Below are 17,368 nucleotides of genomic sequence, written 5' to 3' on the forward strand. Positions count from 1 at the left end.
TTGCTTGCTTTGTGTCGCAATTTACATAAACTCGGAGCCATTGTTTCAATTCCACTTATTGTTACGCTAAACGCTCCACCTTAGTGCGAACAAGTCGTTTTAGTTTCATGAAAAAAACGTCTATTCGTATTATAATAGTATATGTGATGTTTGCATAAATATTGAGTTATTTTTTATGTTATTGAGGTGTAATGGGTAGATGATAATTTTTATTTGATGTAGGTAGTTAAAATGTTAGCTTTCTTTTATCTGTGACCTATTATATATATAATAATATATTATTATTACCTATTATATTTACCTATCGTCATGCATGAATTGCCATTAAAAATAGGCTGAATATCTACAACCTTTATAGTATTAAAATAACAAGTTAAGCTCCTCTTAAATACAGACCATTTAGCGCAGCAGTTTTTATATCCCATAAGCTTTCTACTTGCTGTTTCGTAGCGTTTTTAAATAACAAATGACGTCACAGAGGCAAAGCATACGAAATTAGGTCAACTTGCATGACCTGCAGTCTTGAGCTCACGAAAATTTACATTTCAAAATGGGATCTTGTTCATATTATGTATGTATAATCGTTATTTATAACTGCTTTAAATAGCGTATGAATTCATAAAATATTGTTGAGGTTTTCAAATGTTAAATAGGTAATTTGAGCTATATTTGAATTAACGAATATTCACGTGCAGTAAAATTCCACTAAAGTTCTTTTTATCTGTAAAAGTAGAATGTAGTGTTAGAACACAATAAAAACTATGCTTATTGTATCAGTATAAACTTGTATGTAACATATTGGATATAGATACAAATAACACACCAAGTAAGTAAAAAGTACTATCAGCAGTCGACATCATAAGAACTACGGCGAAGTTGCTAACATAATAATCACAAGTTGATCCCAATGGCGACTGATTTGCTCGAACTGAAGCAAGTAATATCGTCACACAACTCTTTGATCTCAAGAGCTACTCCTACATTATGAAAGCCCAACCATCCACATTGTCTCGGTGACCTACTTTCTGAAATCACAATCCCAAACACGCCGGCTTATTTGTTAAAAACTCATTAACTCAAAGAACATTGTCAAACAAAACTAAAAATATTTCATGAATATCGGAGTGCCCCCCCCCTCCCCTGGTGGGGGGTAATTAGACTAGTTGGAGGATGGAGGCTCTTCTCCCAGCTAATGAGTATACTGACGACAATGCTCAAACTTTAGCGACTTCTGAATATATTATAGAGGTTATAATTAGCTGGTCATGTTATGTAGTGTGGAGTGAAGGTCCGTACATTTGCGAGCCCATGGGTGTCATCTTGTAACTTTGCACTCTGCGGTTAGTACGCAATTTTCATATTTTTAATACTGTTTTGAAACAATTTGTGACATACTTCCATCTATGTTTTCATTTTAATGATTAGTGCTTTGTCTGTATTATAATTTAATATAACTAAAATATTATTCAACGTCTGTTCATTAATGTAATGAAAATGACCAATTATGTATATTTGAAAAATAAATAAAGTAACTTAAGAACTTCATACATTCTTCATATTCTTAAAACATATTAAAGCACTAAAACTGTGAAACTTTATTTTATTTTAATCGACCATAAATTCAACATCTTAAAAGAATAACGATCGTCCGAAATTGGCCATAACATTTCTTTGTTCTTAGCACATCTCGCGACAAAACTTCACCAGAAAATAATCTGACGAAAACAGTTATCTCATACAATATGTCGTTGAGAATAATTACAAATTCATGCTTGTTCATACAACCGAAGCCTGAGTTAGCAAGTGAATAATTAACGAGAGGCGACCGGCATCCTGGACAACCGGGAAAGCGTTTTGTCAAACTCTTTAATTGTTTAGTTTTCATTTAGAGAGAGGAATGATAAAATTGTTTGTATAGAAATGTCGCATTGGAACACCTGTTTAGTTATGTAATTAATCGAAGTAACAGCATATAATATTACTAAATAGTTACAAGTAATAGTTTTTCTAATCAGTATATTATTTATTCTAATTATTTATTTGTGTAGAATTTTTTTATATGATCCAACAGCCAGTAGAGGATGGTACCTAGTCTTAAGAATAACTGCTTGCTTTTGCTGAAGATAAAATAGGTTAATAATGTTATATATGTATAAGTATTAAGATATAAGACAAATCTTATATATAAAATTCTCGTGTCACAATGGTCTGCATACTCCTCCGAAACGGGTGGACCGATTCTCATGAAATTTTCTGTGCATATCGGGTAAGTCTGAGAATCGGCCAACATCTATTTTTCATATGTACCACGGGCGAAGCCGGGGCGGACCGCTAGTCTATATATATATATAAAACTCAAAGGTGACTGATATAGTGATCTATCAACGCACAGCCCAAACCACTGGAGTCTGGACGTATCGGGCTGGAATTTGGCATGCAGGTAGATGTTAGGACGTAGGCATCCGCTAAGAAAGGATTTCCCGAAATTCTTACAGTAACGGGGAAAAACGGGGATGCACGTACAAAGTCGTGGGCGGAAGCTAGTGTCATATATTATGTTTGTGTTATGTGAGTCTCAGACAAGGTCTCAGACGATCGTAAAATGTCATTGAACAAAGCTTACAAGTTGATTGCGTTACAGTCAACTGAGTGAGTGTCTAATATCAAATAATCAAATGTTATCTAAATATATCTAAATTGTGAAGTTTTTCAAGGAAATTTTGTTCATCCTATATTTCAATGTTTCCTACATCAGCTTGTAATATGCTGTGTGTTTCGTTAATTTAGTGTTTAAGAGGTAGATAAAATAAAAGAAAATAATAGAATAATAACATTATAATATTATATCACGTTAGTCAACATCGTTTTATTTTGAAGACTCAAAAAATCTCATAAAAAAAACAGTAGATGGTATTGTATCGCCCGCGTAGCACGACCGTAGCCAGTGTCCGTAGCCGTAGTCGAGCGTAGCACTGAAATAAAAATAGGACCGTGTTTTATTACCCACATAATTGTCTGATTTGCTTGAGTTGTATCCACGTTGTATCTTTGTACATTTACCAAAAAAAGTAATTCTTATTGAATTAGTTATATGGTTGCTCTACTTTTTATTTTATTAAAACATAAAGAGGTGAAATAACAGTATAGCAAAGACCAGGGAAATTATGAAATAAAACTCCACATTATATTTGATAAAAGACAATTATATTAAACTAGCGGTCCGCCCCGGCTTCGCCCGTGGTACATATTTCGCAATAAAAGGTAGCCTATGTTCTTTCTCAGGGTCTAAAGATTATCTGTGCCAAATTTCATCAAAATCGGTCCAGTAGTTTATGCGTGAAAACCATACATACATACATACATACAAACCTTTCCTCTTTATAATATTAGTATAGATTAGATAGATTGAAATTGAGTTAAAATAGAAATTGTAACAAGTGAATATTATAAATTCTTATTCTTTAGTAAAACTTATTAAGTACTTAAAATATTTTCGTCTACTGATTTTTACAACCAAATTATATGCAGCTAAAGAAATATTTTTTATGTAAATCAACATTATCAAACTAACAAAGATTCACGACTACACACTACATATAAATAGAATACACAATGAGCAATGGGCAAGCATTCCACAGACTATAAATTACGATGGCGGTAAATTAGCACAGATAATTAAATTACGCCGATGCTCCGCGTATTCCGGCCTCGCCCAAAACTGAATACACCTAATTAGAAACATCGGGGTAGTGACCATTATTTTTGGCTTATTGGGATAAATTATCTATATTAATATATAATCTATACCACAGAATAATAACTAGTAGCTAGTCTATACTAATATTATACAGCTGAAGAGTTTGTTTGTTTGTTTGTTTGAGCGCGCTAATCTCAGGAACTACTGGTCTTACTGGCTATACACATAGATGTAAAGCCGGTTATTAACGATTTTAACCGTGCGGTTAAAAATGCATTTTTCGTTATTAACGGTTAATTAACCGTTAATAACCGGGGGCGGGGGGAGGCTGCGCGCCGGCAGCATGAGATTTATTTATTTATTTTAATTTGGCACACCAACAATAAATACATTTGACAATGATAAAATTAACATTATTAATTAATTAATATTATGTACTTATCAATGAAAGGTGTACACAGCATTTACAATAATAGATAGTTCTCGAAATTATATAGAATTATTTATGAATTTTATTTTAATTAATGTTATCTATAATTAAGTATTTTTACAATTATTATTAATCAAGCAATTAATAATTTTATGTTTGTATTGTGCAAGAGATCCAAAGAATATATCAAGGTCCGGTATAGATGTGACAATTTGATTATATGCTGCGCACATTCGAGGCAATGGTGCTTGACGTACTAAATTAGTTCGACTCACTGGTAGATCAAAGAGATTACTAATCGGTTTTCGGGGTAAACTATACGGGATTCGAAAAGAGATCCCAGAAACAATATCCTCACAGGTAGTTAAACCATTTACACAGTTAAAAAGAAATACCAGGTCGTGTAATTTACGGCGATCTCTTAACGTCATCATTTTAAAATAATGTAAGCGCTCAGTATCATCATGAGATGATGAAAGGTTATCGTTTTTAGGCTATTCATTTCATAATTATTATGTTGCAATGATTAAAGAATCTATTTTAATCAATATGTATAGTAGGTAGGTATCAGTCGTTTATGTTATGTTATTTATTATAAGTATAGGTTTGTAGTATGAATATTTTAGATACTTAAATTGTGTTTAGTTTACGTTAAGTGACTTACAAAAAAACAAAACACAGTACCATTTTTATAGGCCGCAGTCGGATAACTAACCGTTATTTACCGCACTTTATGGGTAGCTAACCAAAAATTTAGTTAAATAACGGTAGCTAACGGGTTTTTTACAACTATATAACTGTATATATATGTATAGCCTATACATCATTACGCTAAGACCAACAGGAACGGAGCCACGCGGGTGAAACCGCAAAACGCAGCTAGTTTAAGATGTTTGAACACTTCAGTACATTTGAAATATACTTATTTTATATTTTGATTTATTATGTATAGGAAATAGGGAGAGATGGCGGAACATAGTGAAGAGGGTTATATCTGCCCTCAATACCTCATGATTATCTGACAGACAAGACCTCTGACAAGAGTGATACGACAAAGAAGACATTTACGGGAAAAAACGACGTTAAAATATATTATATTTTAATACACTTGTATATTTTATTATTATGATAAATACTTTCTGTTCTAATAATAATTGTTATTTAACTAGGCAATGTGAATAAATAAATATATATATTAATGCTAAGATGTTGTAACACGTTTTTAAATATGAATGTATAAGTTTTAGGAAAATAAAATCTTTGAACATTTCAATGTCTAAATTATTTCTTGACTTTGTTGATTCTACGTGACATTTCTTATTGAAGTGAAACTTCTTTATCGGGGTTGGAAAAACATTTTTTCGTTACGCTTGACATTTTTCCGTTATGCGCCATTTTTTTCTTATCCCAACCACGCGTGATTCGACGTATTTCTGTAAAGTTGCATTATATAGTAAATTATTTTTTGAAAAATAAGGTCATAAAGAAGTTTCACTTCTTACGTGTACACTAGTACATGCACAGATTTTTTTAACATTGCAATTAATAACCAAATTAAAATCTTATTTATAAAATTTAATAATTTATCTATCGTATCTACAATCTATGGTCACTTTACTAACTAATTACTCGCGTGAATATTAAACAGGCCCGTGAGTCGCCAACACCTACACCTACTTACACTTTTTGTCATTACTTTTCCTTTTCATTTTATTGCTCCTTTGTTTTTGTTCTTTCGTTGGATAATTCGTAATTGGATATTTCATATTGTAAAATATTCAGGGAAGTTTTATTTGGATTTTGGATGTTCTTTTTTTACTTATTCAGTTGTAATTTTCGTTTGAGTTACTACGTAGTAATAATACATCAATGGGCGTGGATTCTTTATATACTTAATATGTAAAATTATTAACAGTTTATGATATTTTTGTAATCATATCTTGAAACTCAAAAAAAAAAACTGTGATTAGGTACAAAATTGGTTGATTGTTAAATGAAATATATAACTGAATGAATATCAATAATTTAGAACAAAGGAAAGCGTAAGGAAAGGAAAGCGCATAGAAATGAAGCAAGTAGTGGGGAAGACAATATATTATGTAGGTAAAAAAATTTAAACCAACTTAAAACTTAAAAGTAAAATCACAGAGGCCATTAAACTAGCCTTCCATATTCATTTATCACACAAAGTGGTGATTTGTTAGTGTTTCCATACTAATCAATCATGTGAACGCTAACTCGGTTAAAACAATACGTATTTCATTCAACAAACAATTCAATTTGTAGCTTTGATACTAAGTTTGAACATTGATGAATGATTATAGTGATTTCTATTTTTGAAATAGATACGTGTAGTTAATGGAGCCTTTGTTTCACTTTAATAAAAGGAAAAAGGAAAATAAAGGAATTCATGAAAATATCAATAAATTAACATTGGATTTGTATACATAACTTGACTAAAATAATTATTATTATACTAGTAAAATACGAAATAATGTACCTACTAAATGTTCATAGAACTTAACTGTACCTATATATTCCATTTACATAGTCCCTACATGATCTAACATAATATATTTGAGTAAATAAAGTTGCAATATGTTAACATCAAACAGGATCGGAATAGATCTTGTAGATAAGACGAGAGGGTTATTGGTCTAACCTTTAGCACAGATAACATAATACTATGCTGGTTTTTAGCTACATCGCACTCTGGGTGGGCGTGGCATGATACATTTGGAGTAATTTTATAAACTACTAGCAATGCCCTGCGGTTTCATCCGCATAGATAGCGATATCGTTACAGTGAAAAGTCTACTATATGTCGGACTATAGGTTTAATTTTTAATCACATGATAACCACTTTTACCCCGTCCCGCACTACGGCCTTTTTTTTTTTTGTTTTAGTAGGGAAATCTTTCATAGATACCCACGGCCTCCGGGGGAGGGACCGTGGGTTATGTCGGATTCCTACCGACCAAAACCCCACTGTGTTCCGTCAAGACGCATATTGGTAGAATTCCTCCGTGACCCCCGCACTACGGCCTGCTCGAACAGTATACCTACTATTTTCTGTAGATTTACACTTTTAAAAATTCGTTATATCTTTTGAATGGAATATCCAATTCTTTTCATTTAAAAAGTATTTTGCTGGTATTGAAACAGTCTATAATAAAACATCATTTAATGGGATAAGGATTAATATATGTGTATCGATAACATGGTTTGATTACTGTCGGCACTTCTATTTACTTTGAAAACGTAAAAAAGTTGTTGTAGTAACATAACTACTGAAGATGGACATATGGTATCGCGGACTTTCTTGTAGATATTGATCCATTCTATAATACCGTAGAACATTTTTTTGTTCTATCTTCAAAAGATTCCGCAGCGCACGCGATGACAGATTTTTTATTGAGGATTTTTTTACACCTTGGGTTACATTATTGCATTTTTGGTAAGGATCTCTAATTTTTTTGAAAATGCAATATAGCCTATGTTGCTCAGTAAAGATGCAGCTTTCTAATGGTGAAAGAATTTTTGAAATCGGTCCAGTAGTTTTTGCGTGAAAACCATACATACATACATACATACATACATACATACTTACAAACTTTTCCTCTTTATAATATTAGTATAGATTAGTATAGATTAGTATAGATAGTAAAAATGCATTGGTATTGTAATTCCAAAATGTGAAGAAATGTGTTAACTATTTTCGTAAAAAGTAGGTATATTAAAGTTACATTTTCATGAAATATTTAATCATATATTTATTGCTGATAAAAATGATGAAATATAGAGCAACTAATCGTGTACAAGAATAGAAGCAGTGATGCGTATGATGAAATATACGTGCAAATATACATAGATATAAGTCAAACTGTAAAAACCTCAATTTTGAAACCACCAAAGTCAAAATTATAATTACAATATTGAGTTGAGTTAAAAATGTGTAAATGTGTAACTAATTTGGTTAAGCATTTATCAACCATCTCTATCTCTAATTACAATTAATATATTTTGAAACCACAACAATAATTATGAAAGGTGAACTATTCCTCTTCTTAAAAAATGTCGCAAAACAAAACTGCACTTACAACGCGGCTTAATCGTTCTATGTTGTATCGCTTCACAACCACTGAACAAAGCTGGTCATTGTACATTAAAATGTCGCAGCGTGGAACAAAGGAATATGGGAACAGGGTTGCCGAAAGCTTAATAATTCGGTTGCTGCATCGGGCCAAGGCCAGCGCGCCGCTCGATACTCATCTCGACTCACCTGGCTGTGACTACGCCTTTCAGTTACCCGTATTTTACTGATATTAGTCATAGTGAACAAGTAAGTATATTTTAATTGAGTTTGGATAAATAAGCAGATGCACTTATTCGTTTAATATTAATTTAGTTTATACTAGCTTTCCGCCCGCGTTCTTTAAAACCTAATAAATTATATAAGTAGGTACTACTAGCTTTCCGCCGGCGGCTCCGCCCGCGGTTTCAAAGAAAAACTCGCATAGTTCCCGTTCCCGTGGAATTTCCGGGATAAAACCTATCCTATATTACTCGTGGATAATGTAGCTTTCGAATGGTGAAAGAATTTTTAAAATCGGTCCAGTAGTTTATGAGCCTATTCATTACTATCAAACAATCAAAGTTTTCCTCTTTATAATATTAGTGTAAAAAACCTTCCTCCTGAATCAATCTATTTATAAAAAAAACGCAGTGATAGTAAATTTAGGAGATGTTGGGGAGAGGATAGAAAATAAGTCAACAAATGTAATTTATTTAAATATGTTAAGATAAATAAGTTTAAATTTTATATTATTACGGAATTAATTGCTAAATATTTTAATAAAGTACTTATGTACTTCAAATAAGTGAATCAATTAATAACTTTTTTTTATCAATAAACCAGATAATAAAACTTTAATCACGCGAATCAACTCAACTGTATTGAAAATCTGCGTATTTTATTTCAAAAATAATTGCGTGACGGTTTAATTTCAATACAAAATCATTAAAAGGACTGTTGCACGGCTACGGTTGCCATAGCAACGGGGTTGGTTCGATCCCGTCACATGCTTGATTCACATTGATTCACTAATGTATCGGAATTAGTTTGTCGTCGTGAAGATGTTTATGACTTTGCGACTTCGCGACTTTGAAGTTTCTGAACATCAATATTGGTGGGTATTCTGTGAGTCATACTCACATTGGGTTGTTGAATTCCATAATGTACCTAAGATGAAAGGTACATGTAGCAAATCTACTAGTAACCGATAAAGATAAGAATAAAAAAATAATAAGAGTTTGTTTGCTCAAACGCGCTAATCTCAGAAACTACTGGACCGTCTTAAATAATATTTTGTCGTTCTGGTTTCTATAACACAAGCGAAAGCTTAGTATAGGATCAGATCGTGCCGTGTCTGAAAATTGCCCTGATATATTTAAATTTTAAATATTTATATTTAACTTATTTAACCAGTAACGTCTATATAGTAACAAATATCTGCGTTCAATATTATTATAACGTCATAAAGTAAAGTTTATCTAAAAGATATTATCATCGAAAGCTTAGATAATTCAATGAACTTATCGAACCCAATCTCTTTGTGTACTTCCGGACGAGAGCTTCCATCAAGACATCAAAACATTCTAATTAGCTCTTTGATCGTAATTGCCATCCGTAATTTGATTATCAGTTTATTACTCTAAAAATGGCTTGATTTTATGCCAGTCTACACTAATATTATAAAGAGGAAAACTTTGTTTGTTTGTTTGTTTGTTTGATTGTAATGAATAGGCTCATAAACTACTGGACCGATTTTAAAAATTCTTTCACCATTCGAAAGCTACATTATCCACGAGTAACATAGGCTAGGTTTTATCCCGGAAATCCCACGGGAACGGGAACTATGCGGGTTTTTCTTTGAAAACGCGGGCGAAGCCGCAGGCGGAAAGCTAGTACATAATAAAATAAGTAGGTAACACATTTTTACAATAAAATGTAAAATTTTGCAATGTTGAATGAATGAATAAATGAATGAATGAAATGTGATTATTGGAATATGAGATAAAGCATATTAATAGCGGTTTTTAATAAAGAGAACCTTCAATTAATTGTATTGTTATAGGTACATTTAACGTAAACCTATCTTAATATTAATTATCACAATAGAACAAATTGGTACAATCATTTCTATTTTCTTTTTATTATACTACAAAAAATTTACCTTATTGATCTTGAACATAACTGCAATTCGACTCGTAAACCAATTTCCCGTGCGGGGGGGTGCGAGGTAACGAGGTGGGGGGAGGGGGGGCGCGGCCCGACATTGACCTGCGTCATTCATCCCACTGCCTCGCCCCACGCAGGCTCTATGGATGCGCTCTGCTCACGTTATTGACTTTGGCTGCTGCGTGTTTCTTGTATGCGCTTACCTGCATTTATTGATTGATAATTTGATAGTAATTTATTGGTTACCTAATTCGTTAGTTGAATATGATTGACGAATGACTAGCTGATTATTAGAGACGCATTCTGTCGTATTCAATTAGGGGTATGAAAAATAGTTTACGACCATGTCGCAATCCTACAGAATATTCACAAAAACTTCATAAAAGTCGGTCAAACCTTTTCGGAAACTTTTCTTTTTCACAAAAGTAACAATAGCTGAATCTAATATCACTACTTTACAAGCTTACTATAATATCTACGAACGTATGTTCAGAGTAAAACTATATCCCAGAAATAGTATAAAATAAAAATATGGTAATTCAAACAAGTTAAAGATATTATCATAAAAGAATATGCAACAAAACTAGTTATGCCTTCTTCCCTAAGAATATAATAACCTCCATTGCAGAAACTAAATTTGCCCATTATAATAACAGTTTTCGCTCACAGAATCCATAAAAGAAAAGCACCACATATATCTCTGTACAACATTGTTAGCACTAAGTCTATTGGGATTAATCTGCTTTAGTAATTATCTGTCTAATCACGTTCTAACAGTGAGATTGATGATTTTTTAATCCCCTTGCCTCTGCTTTCTGTTAAATGACATTTTTTGCTCCATTTGCAAGTAGTAGGTAGAGGAAATAAAATGCCTATTTATTTCCTGCACCTTTAATTTATCCACCTGTATTATTAGGTACTTTTTGTCCACATTTTCTCTTGAAGAAAATCTATACTAATACTAATATACTAATATACTAATCACTACATAGTATAAAACAAAGTCGCTTTCCCTGTCCCTATGTCCCTATGTCCCTATGTCCCTTTGTACGCTTAAATCTTTGAAACTACGCAACGGATTTTGATGCGGTTTTTTTTAATAGATAGAGTGATTCAAGAGGAAGGTTTATATGTATAATAAGATCCATTAAGTAGTGGAGAAGTACTGTTATTTTTGAGGTTTCTAATGTGATGTCGTAAAAAATTACATTTATTCCGCTTACATTGCAAACGCAGGCTGAACCCTACGAGTTTTATCAAAATAATGTACTAAGTATTATACACATTGAAAAGGTCTACAGAAAAGTCCGCGATGGTATATGTCTATCTCTTATGGATAACCCACAATAACTTTTTTTTGTCATTTACTTTTTACGACAAATAATGGCTAATTTTCGAAGCGATTTTAACCAATACAGCATTAATCCTTAACCAATTAAATACCATGGATACATTGTTCATTTAATATAGATCTATATGGCCCTTTACACCGTATGATTTAAGTGAATATTTTCGAAGATATTACAGATTTAAAAATTGCAGGACGTAGCGTTTGCGGCCGCCCGGCTATGTATTTTATACCCGTGCGATGCCGGAGGCCGGAGCGGGCCGCTATATTTTTATACCTATACAACGTTCACAATTTTTCTGTAGGTAGTGTATTTAGTATCAGCATTGCACCCGTGCGAAGCCGGGGCGGGTCGCTAGTATTATTATAAAGCTGAAGAGTTTGTTTGTTTGTTTGTTTGAACGCGCTAATCTCGGGAACTACTGGTCCGATTTGAAAAATTCTTTCGGTGTTAGATAGCCCATTTATCGAGGAAGGTTATAGGCTATATATAATCACGCTACGACCAACAGGGGTGGAGCCACGGGGGTGAAACCGCGCGGAGCAGCTAGTAAAAATAATTGGTAAAGATTTTGAGTTTAAAATTATAAATTAAATATTAATTAACGGTAGATAATACACGTACTGTCTTTTCTTCACCTAATATTGGTATTGGACTTTGGTCATAGTATGCTGTACCTAACTACTACCTAGTTACTTTTATTTTATAATCTTGTTAATTATATAAATCTTGTTAATGACATGCATTTTTTGTAAAATTCTAACCAACAGCTTATAAACTTTCAGATGAAACTGTTACTAAGCCTTGACAGATTTAAACTAAACCCATTCGCCGCTTGAACAATATGCATGACGTTATGCATGTCAAGCAGCATGAACGTCTAGAAAAGCGAAGCGGAAATTGGTCTGTAACAATTTTATCTCTGCGGCGGAAACGGGCGAGTAGAAATAAACATTTTTCCAGCTCTCAGAAACCGTTTAATTTCATTGAGCCACTTCAATATTCCGCCGCTCAATTCGTTTGATGGACTTTGCTATATTTTAAACTGGAGTTTCGGCTTTCGGGGAATTAATGCAATTTATTTAAACCGGTTAAAGCTGGTTTGGAAAGAGCAAAGTAATCGGTTATTTGCATGAGAATTTGGTTTTTTATTTTGCTCTTTTTATATTTGACTGCCGTTATCTATTTAATAGTTCACAGAATGTATCTTTTTGCTATAAAATAATTACTTTATATATGCCTTCATTAGTTAGTTTGAGTTAACAATAGGGACAATGGGTTAAGAATTTAACTAAACAAGACATTTGAAGAAAAATTAACTATTGATCACGTTTATCGGCGATGAATAAGATAGAAGGAAGGAAAGTTCTCGAACTTTACATATTACATTAGTAAAGCCATGTCTAAATCGGGTGAAAAAATTATTACTACCTACGTCGATCTAGACGAGATGTTTGTGATTCACAAAACCCTTTTATCCAACCTTTTTTACATCACATCCTAAACAAACCCTGTCACGTTAAAAATACTCGGTCTTTTTCCAATGTGCCTCTCTGTACGTGATGTTCAATTGTAAGTATCACATTACATAACAGATATATATTATACAATATAAGAGATATATTTGGAAGAAATATAACAAAGCTTGAATGATTTTTATGAATCTTATTGTTAAGTCGGGGTGGGAACGGGCCGTCTATATCTTTAAATGAAACAATTCATAGATAACAGTAACTAATTATAATAAAACTATTTTGGGGTTTGGCGGCGTCACTCGCGTCCGTAGGTTTTAACCACCTAATTATAATAGGCTTGCCCTACACGTGCCCCCCGGGTGGTGCCAACCGAGTGACAACTGGCCGGAGGGCTGCTAAATAATACTCCTAGGTGATGGTATGTGCGCAGCATCACCTAGTACTGGGGTTGGGGCCGATGAGGCCGCTGTGGAGCCGAAAGGGCCCAGCCCCAGATAGCGGCTGGCGGGTTTTATCCCGGCAGGCGTACTGCAAACTGGAGGGGAGAGGAGGAGAAGAATGGAAGCAGGTTTTAAAAATGAACTACCCCAGGAGGGTACCACCAAGGGTGGAGAATCCCTCCCTGAGTCGAACTCAGGCAGCCCCACGTATTCTGGGGGGGGCAAAAACTTGCTTAAAGAAACTGTCACTGAGGAGGTGGGATCCCAGGCCTCCTCGGTGTCAAATACTACTGGACCGAGAAACACTATTAGTGCTTTAGGCGCTGGGCCCCCGGGGAAACCCAAGGGACCAAAGCCTGCAAATTTGGGGCGGGGCTCTGCTTCGGCCAAGGTGACGCGACCACCCCCGGGCTTGTGTTGCCGACCTGCGGCTGAGGCGGGGCCTCGTTCTAAACACGGCCATCCTAAGGGAAAACCCAAAAAGTTGGCCAGCTCGGCGTGCGCTTCTCCGCCGAGCTACACTGAAGCCTCGGCTGACGTGGTGAACGAGTTGAGTAGCGCATCAAACCAAAAAACACAAAAACCGACAGCGGAACGAGTTGTTGCGTCAAAGTCGCGACCAGCCGGTGCACCGACGACCATGAACAGAGGGACCTCAGAATACCTGACGGGACCGAAGGAATTGGTTGAAGGAAATCCGGCTTTGGGTGTGACCGAGATGCAATCGTACTCCCGCCACCCTACAACATTACAAAATCCTACAGCGGAACAAGCTGCTGCGTCAAAGTCGCGACCAGATGGTGCACCGACGACCGCGCACGGAGGGACCTCAGAATGCCTGATGGGCCCGATGGAACTGGTTGAAGGGAATCCGTTAGTGGGTGTGACTGAGAAGCAATCATGCTCCCGCCCCCCTACAAATTTGGTTGTCCCCACTGCGCCGAAGGTTGGGCTGCGGGGGACCCTCGACCCTGCAGGGGAGAAATCTCCTGCGGGGCCTGAGTCGTGTCGCCCACAGTCATCGGTCGGTGGTGATCTGTCCTCTGACTGGACCGTTGTTCCCCAACAGAGTCGCAAAGCAAAGAATGCACCAGTTGGGAAACACCAGGAAAGCGACCCATCAGGGAAGCGGACCTCCAACTCGAGCGACGGAACGACAAAAAACCGATTGAGCAGAAAACGACGACGCAAATTAATGGCTCGTGATAAACTACAATCTGAAGTAGATAAAACTACCGGCCCAAATCCGCATGTGCCCGCGGCTATGAGCGGTTCAGCTGCCGCTGCTACGGGTTCCGGACCAGGCCCAAATCGGCATTCAAAACCCGTTCAGACAAGCTCGAGAGACCATGCTGGCTCTAAAAGATCGCGTCTCGATGACACTATATCACCGAGAGGGGCGAAAAAGAAGCCATGCCTTAATGAGTCCCGGGCAGTCCATTCCGCGAGCTATGCGGATGCAGTTAAAGGTGATCTAATTGTGGCGATAACGTCTGACACACCAACTGGTCACCTCAACCAAGAACAAGCCGACCACATCCTGGCATCACTCCAACCCTTGCTTCATCAGGAAGCATTGAACTATAGGGAAGGAGACGCTCGCATCCTATTTAAGGGCAAACCCATGTTTAAAGGGGGCGTCCTTAAGCTATGGTGCGACGATGCGAGGACGGTGGATTGGCTCAAAGCAGCCACCAAGAAGGTTACACTGCCCTCTGGTGACAAAATCTGCGTCAGAAGACTTGCGGACGTGCCGCGTAGAGTGCGCTGTGGCATCCTGCTCCCAGGTGTATGGAAGGATATGAAGGTTGTCGGCCTTCAACTCCAGTACCACAATGACTGGGCGCAGGTACACCGCTGGTTGCTCCTTCGGGCTGAGGTACAGGAAGCGGAAACGTTTGTTGTCGTCAGCATACCGGAGGATTTGGTCTCTACGGTCATGGAGCATAACCGATGCCTAGGATTCTTCTTTGGCTCGGTCTATATTAAGTTCCAGGGGCCAAAGGGTAAATTTACCGAACGGCCCCCCGTATGGAACAAACCAACGGTGGAAAACGTGACCACGTCTGCAAAGTCGGATTCTGACTTAAACAAGGCTGCAATACCGCCTAGTTTAACAACAGAAAGTGAGGAGCAAGCCACAGCTCCCTCCACATCGCGCGACACAACTGATGCGCCTATGGAGGTGACGCCTGACGATGAACTCATCCTGCTCTCAGTAGATTCGGGCGACCTAGAGTCGGCTGATTCGGAGAGCAGTGATGAGTACACCAGAAGGTTCGGTGGCTTGGCCCTTGGTCAGGAAGAAGGGGGGATGCTATCTGATGATGGCGAACCCCTCATCTGAATGCCACTTTCTTCAGGCAAACCTCCAGCACAGTCAGAGCGCTACGGCTCAGCTCAGGAAATGGCTGGAGGTAACCACTACGGCCATTGTGCTTATCCAAGAGCCGTGGGTAAGCAACTCTGGCAAAATCAACGGCCTCACTAACATCGGAGGTAAGATTATTTCCATAACAGGTTCTAATAAACCCAGATCCTGTATTTATGTCTCTAATAATCTACAAGTGCATCCACTAACAGAATTCTGTTCTAGGGATGTATGCGCCATCCTACTACTAGGGGATAACAACTACAGGCCCAACATTGTGATCGCCTCGACGTACATGCCGGCAGACGAAGACCCACCACCGCGAGAATTTGCCAGGCTGGTGGAGTACTGCGCGGGAGAGGGTCTGGAGCTTATCGCTGGTACAGACTGCAATGCACACCACCCCCTATGGGGGATGCCTACAGGTAACAACAGAGGCAGAGACCTTGTTGAATACTTATTTACAACTAGTCTTAATTTAGTAAATACAGGTGCTGAACCAACCTTCGTTACTCGCCGATGTAGAACTATCATTGATCTCACACTGGCGACCCCTGGCATCATAGATAGCATAAACAACTGGCACGTGTCAAAGGAGGCTTCTTGCTCCGATCACAGGTGGCTACGTTTTAACCTACAGGTTAACACTATTACACCCATTCCTACAAGGAATCCCAGGAAAACTGATAGGACACTCTATCGGGCCCATCTTGAAAACCTCCTCGCGAATTCATGCTTTCCAGACAGAATAATGCTTATACAGGATTTAGAACGTCTGGCAGAGCAACTAACTACAAATATTATTTCCAGCTATAACACTGCCTGCCCACTGCGGGTAACGAAAGCAACAGGTGCCAAACAGCAATCCTGGTGGGGACCGGAACTTGCCAAACAAAGACAATTGGTCAGAAGATCACTGAACCGTGCAATGAACACTAACTGCGACCACGATTGGAACACTTACAAAGTAAACAAAGCTGAATACAAAAGACAAATAAGATTCAGAAGCAGTGCAGGATGGAAGAAATTCTGTGATGGCATTGAATCCTGTAATCAAGCAAACAGAGTGCGCAAAGTCATCTCCTGCTGCAATACGTCCAAGCTGGGATCGATCAAAAAATGCGACAACACTCTTACAAAAACACCAGCTGAGACGGAAGCTGTTCTGATGCAGACACACTTCCCCGGCTGCAAATTCATACAACGACATGAAAGGAAAGACACAGCAACCCACACACCATGTGAGGAAAACTGGAGTACTGCTGAGCTCATAGTCAGTAAGGAAAAAGTACAATGGGCAATCGACAGCTTTCAAGCATACAAGGCACCTGGTCCAGATGGTATATACCCGGCTTTACTACAATG

At 37.0% G+C, this 17,368-nt stretch overlaps 1 protein-coding gene across 1 annotated transcript; it reads left to right on the forward strand.

Annotated features, from left to right (window-relative positions):
• Window positions 1–14,188: 14,188 nt before the first annotated feature.
• LOC149903133 (uncharacterized) lies at window positions 14,189–15,987 on the forward strand. Its single transcript, XM_090109439.1, has one exon. It carries the CDS (start codon window positions 14,273–14,275, stop codon window positions 15,977–15,979), a length of 1,707 nt encoding a protein of 568 aa, XP_089965565.1. The 5' UTR covers window positions 14,189–14,272; the 3' UTR covers window positions 15,980–15,987.
• The last annotated feature ends 1,381 nt before the right edge of the window (window positions 15,988–17,368 follow it).

Source organism: Colias eurytheme, chromosome 14 (genome assembly GCF_061535395.1).
Source record: "Colias eurytheme isolate Ceu_HAF_F1 chromosome 14, ilColEury1 Martin Lab GWU primary, whole genome shotgun sequence".
In the NCBI taxonomy this organism is placed as follows: domain Eukaryota; kingdom Metazoa; phylum Arthropoda; class Insecta; order Lepidoptera; family Pieridae; genus Colias; species Colias eurytheme.

Excerpts from the sequence above, each read along its gene's own strand:
- LOC149903133 (XM_090109439.1), top strand. The coding sequence starts at position 14,273 with ATGAACAGAGGGACCTCAGAATACCTGACGGGACCGAAGGAATTGGTT.